The sequence below is a fragment of the Gordionus sp. m RMFG-2023 genome, chromosome 2 (genome assembly GCF_954871325.1).
Source record: "Gordionus sp. m RMFG-2023 chromosome 2, tfGorSpeb1-WG-v2, whole genome shotgun sequence".
NCBI lineage: Eukaryota > Metazoa > Nematomorpha > Gordioida > Chordodea > Parachordodidae > Gordionus > Gordionus sp. m RMFG-2023.
In genome coordinates this window covers 3,898,038-3,917,290 of record NC_088776.1, presented here as the reverse complement: position 1 = coordinate 3,917,290, position 19,253 = coordinate 3,898,038, and the positions used below count along the sequence as shown (strand labels likewise).

Here is a 19,253-nt window from a genome sequence, read left to right as displayed (position 1 = left end):
CCCATTCATAATTACAAACTAAGATTCGCGATACAATAAGTGAATTTAATAAATTTTAAGCAGCAGGTCCGGATGGCTATAGACCTTCTTACTTCCAAACATTATTAAAATAATTCCAATAATTTTTTTAACTCACTTACTACCTTCCTTAATAATGTAACTACTAAAGATATTCCCACATTAGCTTATCAAATTATATTTGGAGCTAACTTGACAGCTTTAGAAAAACCTAATGGTGGAATCCACCCAATTGCAATCGGTTCATTTTTCAGATGCCTGATAGCTAAATTATAGCAAAAAAATAAAATCCGATACTCATTCTCTGCTTGACAAATACCAATTAGGATGCGGAACAAAAGGAGGTGTAGATATAGGCTCTCACTGCCTTCGAAATATCCACTAACAAACTCCGTTTCTGGTAAAATAGATTTTAAGAACGCTTTCAATACAATATCACCTTCGACACTTCAATCTTTTTTCGATAATTTTCCCCAATATTCGTGCTTCATCGACATCTGCTATAACAATAGCACCCCCCCCCCCCCCCATCTTTAATGGTAGCGTTATATACTCTGAAGAGAGAGTACAACAGGGCGATCCCCTCGGCCCTATTCTTTTCTGCTTAGCTATCCATAATATAATGAAAGATCTTAAATTTGATTTTGATCTCCAAAAAAACCTATGCTACCTTGACGATGGCACCCTTTGCGGTAATCCACATCAAATAAGCAAAGCTCTTATCTACCTTGAAAGAGAATGCCCTAAAATGAATTAAATAAAACTAAAACAGAAATTTGCTTTCTCAACCCTTAGATTCCCTTAGATTTATTTAAAGAATACACTATTATCGAAAAAGATGATATCCAACTATTGGGCTCCCCATTACTTAATAATAATATATCAGAAAAAATTATCAATAAAACTTTTCCTGAGATGAAAAACTTGGAAAAATTTATCAACCACATTCCATCGCACCAGCTTTTTTACTTATTAAAAAGTGTTTATATCTTCTCAAAATCTCACATCTCTTCCACTCATCCTCATCATTCACCTCTTCAAAATTTTTTATTCAACACAATATTCGCTTAAAGTCCTTTATTGAAAGAATCCTCAACCTTTCATTATCAGACATTAATTGGCACCTAGCCCAATTACCCGCTAAACTAGGTGGAATCGACTTGATCCTCTTAGAACTACTTTCCCTTTCTCTATTTATATCATATCGCCTATCGCTCAATTCTGCGATCTCTTCATTCATAATTCCCCATGATGATATTCTACCAGCAGCAATAGAAAAATGGAATCTCCTAATTTTAGACGGTTATACATTTCCTACCGAAATATCTAATAAATCTATCATCGACCCCCTAATAAAAAAATTACAAAATAGTCTTACCCTACCGAAATCAGTGATATACATTCAACTATTACAAAACAACGACAAATACGGTGGGCATGAATGGCTCGAAGCACTTCCAAGCCAAACCTTAGATAATCTCTTAACCAATGACCAACTGAGAATTACTATAGGCTTTAGACTAGGGATGCTCGCTTACACATTCACACTCTTGCCACCAATGCAGCCGCAGCCTATCCGTTCAACCTAATGCCAGACACGGTCTAAACTGCACCCGCAGCCAAGGACACATTAATAAAATCATACATAACACTTTAATAAGGCTAAAATACCCAACATCCTTAAACCTACAAACCTCTCATTACAAGACGGCCTTAGAGCCGACGGCTTAACCTGCACCCCCTGGTCCAATGGGAAATCCCTTATTTGGGATGCAACCTGCGTATCAGCTTATCCTTCATCAATTAACACAAACCTTCTTACTTGTGGGGAAAATAAAAAAATTAATAAATACTCAAAATTAAATAACTCTATATTATAGCCAACAGTCATTTTAACTAACGACAACTTTTTACAGTCTACAAATATTTTTTTAAAAACTTTATCTCGAAATTTTTTTAGCATAACAAACGAAACCCGCCAATCTTTATTTCTTAAACAAAGACCTTAATTAGAAATTTTTAAACACAATTATACCTGATTTTTAGGTACATTTTCATTATAAAATTAAAGCTTTTTTTTAGAGCATTCGATACTTTTAATATATATTTTTATTTAGTCATTTAGTCATTTAGTCATTTTATAAATTTTTAAATATTTTTATATAGTTGTTTTAATATATTAATGTTTCATTTCTTTTTAAAATTATATCAATATTTTACAAATGGTGGGATTTTAAAATTAAATATCGCAAATCTTGAATAACGATGTTAAAATAGTGAATTATAATTTTGATATATTAAAATCATGAATCCGAAAATTAAATTATTATAGTAATATTAAAGTTTAAAGGAAACGGAATAAAGTTTACAACAAAATGATCATGAGAACTTTTCCGGGCCAAAATAGGAAGAAGATATTCTTAAATATTGGAATAAATTGGAAGAAGTTGCTTTGACAATTTATAAAGATTTTATATGCTTATTTTGGTTGCAACAAATTAGTGAATATCATTTTTTGTCACATTTTATTAAATTTCCTTATAGGTTTGAAATATAAAATATTAAGTAGATATTTTAATTTAAACGTTTAGATTTTTAAAAAAAAAAAATTTAAGATTAATATGTAAATTTTTTGATTGTAACGTGTATTCCTTTTATCATCTAATTCAATATATATGATGGTATAGAAGTTGTAAAATCCAATTCTTTCTTTCTTTCTTTCTTTCTTTCTTTCTTTCTTTCTTTCTTTCTTTCTTTTTTTCTCTCTCTTTCTTTTAACTATTTTCACAATATTATCAAAAGATACTGTATCTCTAAAAATATCGAGAGATTTGTAAATTGCAAACATCACATAGACATGAAAACAAATTTCTTATCTTCGAAAAAATGAGTAATACAATTTTTTAAAAACTTGTCCAATTATGGAATCATAGCGAAAGATTTTAGCCCAAACTTAGACAGTTTCCCCAATTTAACAAGGCTTTAGTATTTAATAGGAATTATCTGGGCACTCAAAAATTTTGATCAAACTAAGGAATGGCCCGAATTATCATGTGATATGCAAGTTTTTACTGTATATTTCAATATATTTTACAGTTAACAAATTCACTCAATCATTTTAACATGGAATTAACAATTTGAAAAAATTAAATCAAAGGAATTTAACAAAATACATATCATGAACAACCTTATAAATGGAGTTAGATTTGGAAGTTTCATCCATCCAAACATTTTTGTGAAAACTTTTTACATAAGTGTCTCGTATAATATCAGATATTTCTTCAACCTTTTAAAGATAAATAGAATATATATAAATTGATTTAATGATATTAGGGAAATTAGAAGGAAAAAGAAAAATAATTTTTTTAAATAATTAGTAGATGTAACCCTAATTTTATCCAGAGGATCGAAATTGTATCTCAGGTAAAGGGAACTGAGTGGGATTTGCAGGAAATCCGGAATCATTTTTAAGCATTTTTTCCAAATAGGATCTTTATCATAGATTTTATTAATTTTGAGAACCGGGGTATAAGCGTCCTCGTACTTTTTGGACAATAATTTGGTGAGGTTATTTACATTATGCCACATTATGTAATCATGTAAATCTCTTCTTATTTTTTTTATGTTTTGAATATATAATTTATAAAAGAAATTAAAACATGTATATGCCTTTTTTTCCGTTTCATTATTTATTTTAAAATATTAATACTCAAATTTTATCAAAAATATAATAAGAGTATAATTTTTATTTACTTAGCCGAGAAATGAGAGATGGCAAACTACATCTCATCCCACTACGCTTCTTACAATTTCCGATAAAACTCACAATTCACAAATTAAAAATAAGTTTTAAACACCAAACCCACCCTCCGTTTATTTGCATATGAAGATCCTATTCAAACCAGGGAACGAGAACCCTCTTTCTAGGGTTCAGTGAAAAATCTCTGAACCCAATTCGCGTTCTGGTGGGTTGAGTTTTCGGAGATCAGAAAAATTATTAGTTAATATAACAGAAGCATCATTTTTTTAAAAAGTTTTATTTTAATTAGTATCGGCCATAAAAATAATTTATTATCATAATTATAATATATTATATATAATATAATCTACAATACAATTTTAAAATATTATCAAATATAACAAAAAAATTATACGTAAATAATGATTAAAAAATGTTTTTTTAAAATGAATATTGTTTTTTTTGAATATAAAAAATAATTGTTTTGAACTCTTTTATAAATATAAATCGTATGTTCAGAGTTTGGGTTAATTGTTTAGATAAAATTTTTTTTTATAAAATGGTTAAATTATTAAGAAATGGATCTTTCATGGTACTAGTCTTGGCAGTATATGAGGTAGGAATAATTTATCATATATTATGCCATGTGCAGTTATTAAATAAACATTTGTATTTTTGGGTTAATATTTGTAGGCATATTTTGAAATTGAAAATATTTTATGACAAGAAATCTCGGAAAACAAACTAATTTGCTAAACATCGACCAAAATTTATTAAAATGTAATAAGACCCCACCCCCCACACCTCGCCCCATTTTATCATCGGGTTTATGCTTCCTTGTGTCGAACCTTAGATTTAGGAGCCATTCCTATCGCTTCCTCCGTCTTAGTTAAAGCCAATAATAGTGCAATTCAATAGTTTTAAACATTCAACTACTTTCCTCTTACTTACAGACAGACTTAATACTTTACTCAACTATGGCTTCATCGCGTACCTAAAATAGAGCACTCATAATAATCTTCACCATTTGAGCGTGAGCGGATCTATTTACGAGTTTTTAGAAATCTTGCCCCTGTCCAAACAAGTTTTGGCAAATTGCATATTTTCCACTGTCGATTTTGCCAAGTCTGTTTCCACGGCATACCAAATACAGCGAGCGCATCCCATCTAGACTCAACCCAAAAAGCAGATCAATAAGAAATAGAAATGTCTTAAATTTCACCGTGAAGTGGCTGGCCCATACAACAATAACATCATTGCCCAAGCACTGGCCAAATCTCCAAAAATATTAAAATATGGTTCTATCGACCCTTCCTATATATTAGTGCTAATTATCTGATCTACTCTAATCTTTTTGGTGGGCAAAGCTTAAAGTTCTTTTAGAGAATTAAGGAGAGGATCCTCTAAAATACCCGATCAACATATATAATCTTTTATCTTACAACAAAGGCTTGCTAAAGCAATTCGCTTCAACTTTCTAAGTTTTAAGGCTTCTATTAAATATTCTCCCATATTTCTTTCAACTCGCTACTTTATAGACATCTACTTAAACTATTATTATGTTTACTTTAAATTTTAAAAAATTCTTCCTTTATTTCACTTCACTATATTAGATATATTCACTTAAATAAATAAAGGATTACACGGAATAAAAAATTTGTTTTTTTCCATTTACTTTGAAAACTTGGTTTGGTTGTTTAAGAAATGCTTGATAAAACTACTTAACCTTCTCAAGCGATTAAAGTGATGTACATAGAAAACGTCATCTGGAGATACGGACATGTTTAGAGGTTTCAAAATTTGTTTTATCAGTTTGGTCCAATTAATCTTGGTGATAAAGAAATTTATATTTTTATTTTTGTGAAAAATATTTATATAATTGATGACCTTATATTATAATATTTAGGCTCATTGGGGTTTTCTACTTAAATTTTCAAGATTCTGATTATTTATAAACTTATTTTTATATTTTTAAAATGTCCAAATATAACTTTTCCATTTTAAAAACGTTTATATTTCAAAAATAAAAAGAATATAAGAGAAATATTTATATTTGTATATATTTATGAGGACCTGCAGGTCTGGCCCATAGCCCTGATCGTATTTTAATTAAAAAAATATAAATAATTTAAAACCAAATATCACAAATTGCCATTATTAGCTATAAAAATTAAAAATAAATATAGTATATTTTTTTAAAAAACCTGGCCGAATTGGGCCGTGCAAAGGTTACCTCAGCAGATCCTTGATTCATAGTTTAAAATAATAGTCTTACGAAGTCATATATTTTATCCAACTCTTCTAACGTTATATAGAAGCCCTCGAAATTGGTATGAAATTTTGTTCGAATTACTTCCTTTTAAAAACAGTAATATATTTATGTCAAATAATTATAATAATTTTAGAAAATCTGAAAATGCGATATCTATTATACTGCGTTAATTGCTCTCTTAATATTTTAGTCAACCAAACCTTAGGAGTGGTAGTATACTTCGACTGAAGTATAGTTTTTTTTGTAGATAAGTTTCCAATCGTTGATTTTGTATAAGTTATCTAAGCATTTAATAGGATCTATGTGTATTTTGGTGATAAGTTGTTAATTGCTCATCGTGATTGTGGCTAACACTATTGCATCGATTGTGAAGAAACATTCAGCCTTAATCGCTGCTATATATGAGTCTGACGCATCTTCGGGCGCATAGTCTTGAGAAAAGTGCATAAGTGCATTGACGTGCAACTTTGATATTGTGATTTGGTGGGCCTAACTTAAATCATGTAGGGTTCGTTCTGGAAAAATAAAACTCAATGCGAGAAGTAATTTTGAGTGCTATATATTTTATTGGTATTCTATTCGAGTGAATTTAGATGATTCAAAAACCACATGCTCTTCATATACTTTGCATAAGCAGTTTTAACCCTAAAAATCATAGGATATTACTGAGGTTTTGGATAAATAGTTAACATTTCGAGTTATTTCTTTTGATTTAGAAGCCTCAATTAATATTTATTTAAGTTTTTTGCAGTGTTCTTAAATTATCTCACTATATGTTTTTTATAGCTTCAGGGATAGCGTTCTACTTTTAGGGTAGAAGAAAGATACCCATATGTTAGTTTTCGATATTTTTGAGTTACGTCTACTTTACTATTTTTAAATTTAATATTATGCATACATTGTTTTATAATTGAATTTGAATTAAAATGTAATATTAATAAAGAAAACGTTGAAAATTTTTATTTTTATATAAAAGTAACTATTTATAATTAATGAATATATTTTGTTCTAATATTTTTCCAATTTTTGAAGAAATTTTTGCGTAGAAATGGCGAAAGCTAGTGTTTAAGTATAATAGCTGTTAAAAGGGCTATTTTGTTTGTAAAATTGCGTTAGCGGTTAGAAAGTAGCATTTAACAATTTAGAGTTTTTGAGGAGTTATGGTCACAAAGGATTGTACATAAATGCCATCTAATTTTATATTGTTTATTATTTTAGTGCGAAAGTCGAGATATCGTGCATTTGATGTAACTAAGTACCTAGCGATTGTTAGCTTGATTTTATGAACATTTTACTACTTTGGTATTATAATTAGGATATTGACAATGGTTTTTATTAGGCACTTTGATGAATGCACTATTTTGATAAAGTTTATTGTTATTTGCGATTTGCGTAGAGGTAACGAAACGTTATTCAGATAGTTTTCATCTAAATTTCGATATTTCAAATATTCGATTGATATATATAAATTAGATTCGCTTCAAATAATTTTTATCAAATCATTATATAGACGAATATCAAACTAATAATTAGTTTTAATAAAATAAAATATATAAATAATATATATATAATTTTTCAAGGAGTTTGAAATTGTTAATTTAAAAATTATTTATATGAAATATACTTGGTTAATAACTACGTAGCTCTAATCTAAAATAATCTTAAAATACCTTACCTCACCATACATATCTAAGAATTCGCAAATCAATATTGATAAAGAATAAATCATATTATTTTTAACTTGGCGGAAAAGCTTTTCGAACGCTAGCACTTTGTTCATAGCAATATGTAGTTGACTATTTGTAGGTTCTTCTTTATTCGGGTAATCAAGAGTTTCATTAATGTCCCTATGATTGAATCTTCTTTCCTTGTCTTGAATTTTAAAATGATTAGAAGTTTTGTTAGTGTCCGATAACAACAAATTTCCAATGTTTTTCATGTAGTTTAGGTGGGCCTTGTCCATTTCTGGATATATAAAAATGACATTGTGAGTATCACGATTTGGTATTGTAAGTTGGTCTACTACTTTAATATTGAATAAATGCATAGAAGAATTTTGGGGATCTATTTCTGAATATATGTCAAAGAATCCCATTTTCCAATTTTCAGTAAACGCTGCGTCCGGATACTTGACTTTATTTAATTTTTTTTTAAAGGAGGAATGACAAATAATTGACCAATGATATCTTTATAAGAAGTAAAGAACATTTTAGAAAATAAGAAATATATTAATGTTTTAATAATGAAAAAAAAAGATTTGTGTAGTGTGGACCGGAGTAAAACGATTAGTTCTCTTATTTTGCCCTGAAAATTTTGATATATAAAAAGAGAACAGAATAAATGATAGATTTAAATGTAAGACAAATAAATCATCTAAATAAATTATAAAATTATATCTCTCTAACTTATAATGCAAGAATTAATTGTGTGAAGTGTTTTCGTTATTTTAACCTATACCCAGGGAAAGATGACCTAAGCATAAAGGTATATTGGAATAAAATTCATCAAATATTTATTGTTTTATTGAATAAAATATTGTTGTGGCATCCATTCAACACATCTAAGTATAAACTAATCAATACCATAGGGAAATGAGGAAATTTATTTATACGAAATAGCTCACATTTTGAATGTGCCTATTATGGGCTCATCTTAAATTTCTATTATTCTTCCCCTTTGCGTCTATTTTTAAAATTTTTTCCAAATAACACGTAAAGTATTTTTAATGTCCTTTTTTTGCTCAAAATACATTTTTATATGGTGTGGACGTTAATATTATAACATAAAGATTATAAAAATTACCCTCTAGTTTATTTTGTTTTAGCAAATTATTTCATGGCTTATAGTTTAAAAATTTGCATACATGTCCCGTTATAACTATAAAAATAAACTTTATCATAAACGCAATAACGATTATATATATATATTGTACAATATATATAAACTTTAAATGTTCCATCTCATTAAGGATGTAAAATAGAAAAATATGTAAAACCAATGTATAAAAAAAATAGCCATAAGCAAGAAATTAACTAAGGGTAAAGTTATGGTAAAAAAAGGCAAATGGCTTTGGCATTTTCAGCTTTTGTTTTTTCAAATTTAATCAAAAGATGTATTTCTATTACTAAACACCATTTGTGTATTTAGTAACGAGACATTCTTATCAAAAAATATTGATGAAAAATAATATATTAGTCTTTTTTAACAACATTTTTTTAATTATTTTGCCTGGAGAGTAAAATACGTTTCTAAATTTTATAAAATTTATCATACCCAACTTCTAGCTTACTGATTAAACTTAATATGAAGATTTTAGCTCATTTAGGAAAAGGTTTTTTAGTTATCATTTAGAAGTCACTGCCAATATTTTTTTTAGCTTAACCTTTACAAATAATTTGAGCTACTATTAATAAATTAATTTCAAAAAAATTTTTAAAAATAGACATCAATCAAATTTCGGGGTCCTAAAAACTTAACATATATTTCACCAATTACGTCACGAAATCAAGGTAAGAAACCTTACAATTAGAAAATATATTATACCCATACAATTTATAGAAATGAAATAAGTTACATAAGTTTAAAGTTTATAAAAAAGAAGCTTTCAACGGCTCTTTGTATTACATCTATTAAAATAAAATTATGAAGATAAGAAGAGATGAATGAATTATAACACCTCCTCTATCCATACTCTCCCCCTACCTCATTTAAAAATTATATATTTATCTCTTAAAATGTTGGCAAAAATCTCAATTTAGGCTAAGAGAAGAGGAGAGAAGAGTAGAGAGAGAAGAGTATAGCGTACTTAAGATATTTCAATGAGAGTTAAAAAATTCTAAGAGCCGAAGGAAATTAATTTTTTTTAAAAAAACCAACTATATAAATGAAAGATTTTTTTTTGAACTTAGAAATTTGCGTTTTTATTTTTCCACTGAATCCATTAAGTTTACAGTTACTTTTTGCCTACCCGAAAATTAAGCGCATTTTATTAATTTTTTTCTATGACAGTTATTTGGTTCAGAGTTTTAAAAAATTTTATCTAAAAAAAATATTAAACGTTTTTTTAAGTTCGAAGACTCATCTATGAAAGGGGAAGGCTTGTTATTCATGTTTAAGATGTCCCAACCGCCAAACAGTTCTAATAGATCGATTAAAGGTTGCCCTTCCAATGTTTCTCTAATGTTAGCCTTATCTACACAAGAATCATAAAATATCTTGGCTTGTCTCTCTGCCATTCCTTCGTATTTTGTATGAGGATTTTCTTCATTTTGTTTTTTGTTAAAATATTTATTTCATAGTTAGAAATGGCTTGGTTGTTTAATCAAAAAACTAATAACTCAATGATAATTTTTTTTGTAAATATATTTATCGTTTATTTTTTTTTTTATAGGAATAGGAGATAATAAGTACATTTTTAATGTATATAATAAAAACGTTTTTATTATATAATTTTAACATATGATTTCATTAAAATTTTTAAACTTCTGAAAGTTTTAAAACTTATCTAATTTTTTTAGAAAAAAATAATTTTGGATATAATTTTGATTATTGACGATTACCCAATATACTCTTGATATTTAATAGTAAAGATTCGCCTATTTGAGAACGTATTGTCCAATCACGATAACGGTTAGAAATTGAGGTGTCCCTTATGTAATTTCCGCAAGCGAATTCGTAAAAATCTACGCAAGGATGAATATTTTTATTCATCTTGGATGTTACGTGGCTAATGTTAAATGTATTGGCCGAATCTTTTAAAAATTTTATAGCATTTGAATACCTCATTTAATAAAAAAACTTTGGGAAATAAATATTAAAAAAATATAGTTAATATATATCGTAGTAGAATGTTGGTTATGTAAAACTTCAAGAGTAATAAACAATTGACACGTTATCGTAAACAATTAGTCAATTATTTATACAATAATATTAGTGTACTAGTAATTATATAACAAAAACTATAACAAATTCATTTGCGTATATATATACATTTAAACGTTATATTATGGGAGAATAATTTTAGTGAAGAAAGGGATACGATAATGACTTGCTATGTGTTGTTGGCCGATAAGAACAGGCAGAGTAAGATGTTAGTCAATAATATTTAAATACATAAATAAAAATATTATAACTTTGAATACGTGAGTTTTACATTTCCTCTGAATTAAAATTTACTTTTGAATAACTTTTCAAAGTAAGTCAAAGAAACAGAATATAAATTACAGATATCTCATTAAAATAATTTCAGATGATATATTAAGATACGATTTTTAAAGCGAATATATAATAATCTTGCTAGAAATACTAGAAGTTATGTAATGTTTTGTTAAAATTTATATCAAAACATTTCTAGGTTACGTAGTATAAGGTTACTTAAAATATTGTAAGAAGTAAGTTAATACTATTTAAATATATAAATATTAAATTTGAATATGGGAGATTTCTCTTTTCTTTTAAATAAAATTCACTTCTGATTAGCTTATTTTCAATGAATGCCTATGAAATAGATACAAACCTAAATATATCAACAAAGATTTCAATTTTAATGAGATATCTATAATTAATATTCTGTTAAATTAAAGTCAACATAAGATTTTTGAAGCGAATAATATAATAATTTGCTGGAAAAGAAAGAAGTGAATGTAATGTTTTGCTAAAATTTATATATATAATTTTACCATTTCTTGGTTCCGTAATATAAGAGGTTACTAGAATTATTGTAAGAAGTAAAATACTATTTAGATATTTAGTTAAGTAGAATAGGAAAGATTTCCATTTCATCTTCGTTAAAATTTGCTTTTGATTTGCATATTTTCAAAGAATTATTTGTTTATTTTCTTATAATGTCAAATGTAATAGTTACAGATTAAATATCTCAATATAAATTTCAATTTTAGTTTTCATTCTGTTAAATTAAGGTCAACATAAGATTTTTGAAGTGAATAATATAAAAATATTGCTAGAAAAGAAAGAAGTGAATGTATTGTTTTGTCAAAATTTTATACAAATAATTTTACCATTTCTTATTTCCACGATATAAGAGATATCATGAAATATTGTAAGAAGTAAGTTAAAAATATTCCAATGCATAATTAAAAAACTTATCAAATTTAAGAATAATTAATAAAAAAAAAATTTTTTTTAAGTATAATAAAAATTATAAAATGGTTAGCAAAAATATAGCGAGTTAACAGAGTATAATAGTACGTTTTACTCTAAATAATAAAAATATTTAAGTTTGAAACATAGTTTTAACAATAATATTCTACAAAAATATCTTATTTTAAACATGGTTAATAGAAAATAATTTAGAGGAGTAGTCAATGGGAGAGACAAGAATCTTCCCTTTCACAAATTTACTTGTTGACGTAGATATCTATTTAAGATTAATAAATCACCCATGTACACTGACTTTCCACATACCTTTTTTATCCAAAGCCATTTTAATGAGATAATTGTAATTTATATTATGTTAAATTAAAGTAAATAGAATATTTTTTCGCGAATAAGATAATAATCTTGCTAGAAATAATGGAAGAAAATTAATTGTTTTGTTAAAATTTATTTAAATAATTTTACGATGTCTTGGTTTCGCGGTATAAGAGGTTACTTACAGGCGCGTACGCAGCGGGGAAGGGGCAGGGGGACAACCCCCCCCCCCCCCCCCCCCCAAGCCAAAAAATGCAGATGCCGGATATATTTTTCAAAAATATTATTTTCTATATATTAATATTATTTTTATAATCTTTATTCATATATCTTTCATTCAAATATATATTTAATTACATTTATTTATAACAATCATTTACTAAGTTATTTTATCAATTAATTTCAATTTCAAGTTTTCCTTGGTAATATTTATCTACTATTTTCAAATTTTTAACGGCAAATTTATCTACCATTTTTTTCTCAAATAACAATTATGGACATAAGAAATTTTTTTAAAAACACGAATGATGATAGAGATTCTAGTCAAAGTCATCTTATAAAAAAGCAAAAAGGTATGAATAATTTAACATATTTTTATTATTTTCTTTTTTTAGTAATTAAAACCCCTCCCATAAATAATGAAATAATTGTTGGAATTGGAAGAATAATTGAGAGTCAGGATATAGAGCCAAAGCCATCAAAAGGTTATTCTAAATAAAGATTTTGGCTTTTTTAAAATAATTTTATTCTCAATATTATACTCATATAAAATCCTTATACAAAACTCTAGAGTACAATGATCATCCATATGATATAGCCAATTTTTTGGATAAAGATAATATTAGCCTAGAAGAAAGACATTTACTTCTTAAAAAAGTAATAAATATAAGATACCTATGATAAATAATTTATTTAATTTAATAATAGATTTATATTCCACCCCTCAATTTTTAATACCCACAAACTGTATGTGCTAATCGAAAGCTAAAATTTCAAAACAGCTATTACTAGATGGTTATGGCTAGCATACTCTATCCGTGACAATGGAGCTTATTGTAAGATATGTGTCCTGTTTGGTCCAAGATATGCTGGAAGAAATTTGGTTAAGCTTAACACTCTTGTTAAGACTCCATTTAACAGATACAAAGATGCTGGAGAAATTTTTGATAATCATCAAAAAACAAATTATCACAAAAGTTGTGAACTGATGATTTCCTCAAAAGAATCAATTCAAAGTGGGGATATGATTCCCATTACATCACATATTGATAAAAGTAGGCTTACAATTGCAAAAGAAAATAGATGCAAGATAAGACTAACTATTGAGGGTATTCTATATTGTGGGTTGCAGGGATTAGCTTTACGTGGCCATTTTGATTCAGGAAGCCTGAATTTCAATAATAATGATAACGAAGGGAATTCTCGTGGCCTTATAAAATTTAAAGCATTAGGAGATTTTGCATTAATGGAGAGCATTAATAGTAGTAATAAAAATGCTACATATCTTAGCCCTAGGATCCAAAATGAAATAATTGATGTTTGCAATAATATCATTCTAGAAAAATTGATTACTGAAATCAATTCTGCCCCATGCTACTCAATTTTGGCAGATGAGACCACAGACATTGCTGGCATTGAGCAGATGTCACTTTGTGCACGATATATAGATACTCAAAATAACATTATAAAAGAGATGTTTCTACAATTTATCCCAGTTTCAAGCATGACTGGGTCTGCCTTAGCTGATGTAATATTTGACAATCTTGAAAAATTCAAAGTAATAATTAATCACAATATAAAATTATTTTTTTCAAAAATATAGCTTAATATAAATTTGATACGTGGGCAAGGGTATGATGGAGCTCGTGCAATGAGTGGGCAATTCAATGGGCTTCAAGCATTTATAAAAAAAAATGCCCAACAGCTATATATGTCCATTGTGCTGCTCATTCCCTCAACCTGGCAATATCTAATGCATGTTCTTTGCCATTGATATCAAATTGCTTAGGTATAATTTTATTTATTTCAATTAAATTTCTTATATTTATATCAGGCAAAATATCTAGCATCTATGAAATGTTTAGATATCCCAAGAGACAATATATTTTGAACAGAATTATTTCTGAAGCTCCTTGTCCAACAAGGAGGAAAAAATTGCAAAAAGCTTGTCCAACAAGATGGAGCCTTCGCCATCAAGCTGTGACATCTTTTATGGAGTTAGAAGAACCAATTATTAACGCTCTTACCGAAATATCACAATGGTCTGAGAGAGATATTTCTACAGAGGCTAGCAAATTATTAGATTCCATACTTATACCAAATTTTTTTTTCTCATTACAATGTATTAATAAATTATTTAATTATACTACAATTTTATGCAATACTTTTCAAAAACTCGATATTGACTTGATTGAGATAATGAGAATAGCAGAGAGTATTATGAGAGAACCTTCTCTTCTTTAAGAAGAATAAAAACCTACCTAAGAAGTACAACTTCTGAAAGTAGATTGAATGTTTTGGCCTTATTGAATTTTCATAGGCATTTGACGCCAAGCACGGATGAGATAATCGAAAAATTAGCTCTATCCCAACGAAGATTGGATTTTACCTTATAAATATATTATATGCTTTTAAAATTTTTTGTGCAATTTTATAATTTTAATATATTAGGAAAATAATCTAAAATATGTTTGAATTGATGCAAAGCATCTATAGCATTTTGTTGGGGTCCAAAAAAGGTTTGGAGCAGTTGCTAAGTGCTGTCCTATGAATTATAAATAGTTCATTCACAAAATACAATTTTACCTAATAAACTTATGTAAATTTATATTTACAACATTTATATTTTTTAAACTTTATATATAAATTTTAAAGACTCAAAATATTTCTATTTTGGATCATTTATTTTATAGTTATTCATATGCCGCCGGTTATATCCGTTTAATATTTTTTAATTCACATTTATTTTAAAGTTTTTTATATGCCGATTTATATATTTTAAAGTTTTTTTTACTGGTTTTTATATTTTTTTTATATACCGGTTAATATGTTATAAGTTTTTTCATATGCCGGTTTATATATTTAATTTTTATAATTCACATTAATTTAAAATTGTATTAGAAATAGTTATTAGTCCTAATAAATTTATGCTTCAGAATTTTAAATAACAAAAATTTATTTAAAAAAAATTTATTTGTCCCCCCTCCCCACAGCAAATTCCTGCGTACGCGCCTGGGTTACTTGACAATAAAAAGTAAGTTAATACTATTTAGATATATAATTAGTAAATTTTAATACGAGAGATTTCTCTTTCATCATAAATAAAATTTGCTTTAGATTAGCTTATTTCAAAGAATGTCAAATGAAATATATACAAACCTAAATATATCATCTATAATTTCAATTTTAATGAGATATCTATAATTTATAATATGTTAAATTAAAGTCAATAGAAAATTTTTTCGCGAATAATTAATTATCTTGCTAGTGATAGAAGAAAATTTATTGTTTTGTTAAAATTTGTATAAATAATTTTACCATTTCTTGATTCCGTGGTATAAGAGGTTACTAGAAATATTGTAAGAAGTAAGTTAATACTATTTAGATATTTAGTAAAGTTGAATATGAGAGATTTGCCTTTCATCTTAATTAAAATTTGCATTTGATTAACATATTTTCAAAGAATATCATATGAAATAGATACACTCCTAATTATATCATCAAAAATTACAATTTTAATGAAATATCTGTAATTTATTTTCTTTTAAATTAAGGTCAACATAAGATATTTGAAGCAAATAATATAATATACTGCTAGAAAAGAAAGAAGTGAATGTATTGTTTTGTTAAAATTTATAAAAATAATTTTACCATTTCTTGGTTCCGTGGTATAAGAGGTTATTATAATTATTGTAAGGAGTAAGTTAATACTATTTAGATATTTAGTAAATTTTAATACGACAGATTTCCCTTTCATCATAAATAAAATTTGCTTTTGATTAGCTTATTTTATAGAATGTCAAATGAAATATATACAAACCTAAATATATCATCTATATTTTCAATTTTAATGAGATATCTGTAATTTATAATATGTTAAATTAAAGTCAACATAAGATATTTGTAGCGAATAATATAATATACTGCTAGAAAAGAAAGAAGTGAATGTATTGTTTTATTAAAATTTATAAAAATAATTTTACCATTTCTTAGTTCCGTGGTATAAGAGGTTACTAGAAATATTGTAAGAAGTTAGTTAATACTATTTAGATATTTAGTAAAGTTGAATACAAGAGATTTCCCTTTCATCTTAATTAAAATTTGCTTTTGATTATCATATTTTCAAAGAATTATTTGTTTATTTTCTTACAATGTCAAATGTAATAGTTACTGATTAAATATATCAATAAAAACTTCAATTTTAGTTTTCATTCTGTTAAATTAAGGTCAACATAAGATTTTTGAAGTGAATAATATAAAAATCATGCTAGAAAAGAAAGAAGTGAATGTATTGTTTTGTCAAAATTTTATAATAACAATTTTACCATTTCTTATTTCCTCGATAGAGATATCATGAAATATTGTAAGAAGTAAGTTAAAAATATTTCAATGCATAATTAAAAAATTTATCAAATTTAAGAATAATTAATAAAAAAAAAAATTTTTTAAAAGTATAATCCAAAAAATATTTCTTTTCTAAAGTATAATAAAAATTATGAAATGGTTAGCAAAAATATAGCCAGATAATAGAGTATAATAGTACGTTGTACTCTAAATAATAAAAATCTTTATGTTTGAAACATAGTTTTAACAATAATATTCTACAAAAATATCTTATTTTAAACATGGTTAATAGAAAATAATTTAGAGGAGTAGTCAATGGTAGAGACAAGAATCTCCCCTTTCACAAATTTACTTGTTCACGTAGATATCTATTTAAGATTATTACATGACCCATGTACACTGACTTTCCACATACCTTTTCTATCCATAACCATTTTAATGAGATAACTGTAATTTATATTATGTTAAATTAAAGTCAATAGAATATTTTTTCGCGAATAAGATAATAATCTTGCTAGAAATAATGGAAGAAAATTAATTGTTTTGTTAAAATTTATATATAATTTTACGATTTCTTGGTTCCTCGGTATAAGAAGTTACTTGAAAATAAGAAGTAAGTTAATACTATTTAGATATTTAGCAAAGTTGAATATGAGAGATTTCCTTTTCGTCTTAATTAAAATTAGCTTATGATTAACATATTTTCAAAGAATATCATATGAAATAGATACAAACCTAATTATATCATCAAAAATTACAATATTAATGAGATATCTGTAATTTATTTTCTTTTAAATTAAAGTTAACATAAGATATTTGAAGCGAATAATATAATATACTGCTAGAAAAGCAAGAAGTGAATGTATAAAAATAATTTTACGATTTCTTGGTTTCGTGGTAAAAGAGGTTTCGAGAAATATTGTAAGAAGTAAGTTAATACTATTTAGATATTTAGTAAAGTTGAATACGAGAGATTTCCCTTTCATCTTAATTAAAATTTGCTTTTTAGCTTATTTTCAAAGAATGTCAAATGAAATAGATACAAACCTAAATATATCATCTATAATTTCAATTTTAATGAGATATCTGTAAATTATAATATGTTAAATTAAAGTCGACAGAAAATTTTTTCGCGAATAAATAATTATCTTGCTAGTTATAGAAGAAAATTTATTTTTTTGTTAAAATTTGTATAAATAATTTTACCATTTCTTGGTTCCGTGGTATAAGAGGTTACTAGAAATATTGTAAGAAGTAAGTTAATACAATTTAGATATTTAGTAAAGTTGAATACGAGAGATTTCCCTTTCATCTTAATTAAAATTAGCTTATGATTAGCATATTTTCAAAGAATGTCATATGAAATAGATACAAACCTATTTATATCATCAAAAATTAAAATTTTAATGAGATATCTGTAATTTATATTCTTTTAAATTAAAGTCAACATAAGATATTTGAAGCGAATAATATAATAATCTGCTAGAAAAGAAAGAATTGTATGTATTGTTTTGTTAATTTATATAAATAATTTTACCATTTCTTGGTTCCGAAATATAAGAGGTTACTAGAATAATTGTAAGAAGTAAGTTAATACTATTTAGATATTTAGTTAAGTTGAATAGGAGAGATTTCCCTTTCATCTTAGTTAAAATTTGCTTTTGATTAGCATATTTTCAAAGAATTATTTGTTTATTTTCTTAGAATGTCAAATTTAATAGTTACAGATTAAATATTTCAATAAAAATTTCAATTTAGTTATCATTCTGTAAGGTCAACATAAGATTTTTGAAGTGAATAATATAAAAATCTTGCTAGAAAAGAAAGAAGTGAATGTATTGTTTTGTCAAAATTTTATTCTAATAATTTTACCATTTCTTATTTCCACTATATAAGAGATATCATGAAATATTGTAAGATGTAAGTTAAAAATATTTCAATTCATAATTAAAAAATTTATCAAATTTAAGAATAATTAATAAAAAAAAAATTTTTTAAAGTATAATCCCAAAAATATTTCTTTTCTAAAGTATAATAAAAATAATGAAATGTTTATTAAAAATATAGCCAGGTAATAGAGTATAATAGTACGTTGTACTCTAAATAATAAAAATCTTTAAGTTTGAAATATAGTTTTAAAAATAATATTCTACAAAAATATCTTATTTTAAACATGATTAATAGAAAATAATTTAAAGGAGTAGTCAATGGGAGAGACAAGAATCTCCCCTT

At 26.1% G+C, this 19,253-nt stretch overlaps 1 protein-coding gene and 1 long non-coding RNA gene across 2 annotated transcripts; one reads left to right on the top strand and one right to left on the bottom strand.

The window, feature by feature from the left end:
• Positions 1-3,169: 3,169 nt before the first annotated feature.
• Positions 3,170-12,471, bottom strand: LOC135923265 (endothelin-converting enzyme homolog). The gene is made up of 7 exons (XM_065457920.1): positions 12,453-12,471; positions 10,589-10,780; positions 10,087-10,290; positions 7,771-8,162; positions 5,433-5,584; positions 3,406-3,628; positions 3,170-3,304 (listed from the first exon to the last, which is right to left on the bottom strand). The coding sequence occupies exons 1-7, from the start codon at positions 12,469-12,471 to the stop codon at positions 3,170-3,172; spliced, it is 1,317 nt and encodes a 438-aa protein (XP_065313992.1).
• A 1,614-nt stretch (positions 12,472-14,085) lies between these two features.
• Positions 14,086-14,549, top strand: LOC135925087 (uncharacterized). The gene is made up of 3 exons (XR_010571520.1): positions 14,086-14,235; positions 14,281-14,466; positions 14,512-14,549. It is a non-coding gene; the product is annotated as an uncharacterized LOC135925087 (long non-coding RNA).
• The last annotated feature ends 4,704 nt before the right edge of the window (positions 14,550-19,253 follow it).

Excerpts from the sequence above, each read along its gene's own strand:
- LOC135923265 (XM_065457920.1), bottom strand. Across the intron at positions 10,291-10,588 it reads AAATATCAAGAGTATATTGG|AAAATCCTCATACAAAATAC; the intron begins GTAATCGTCAAT and ends AACAAAATGAAG. Across the intron at positions 8,163-10,086 it reads GTCTTCGAACTTAAAAAAAC|TCAAGTATCCGGACGCAGCG; the intron begins GTTTAATATTTT and ends AATTAAATAAAG.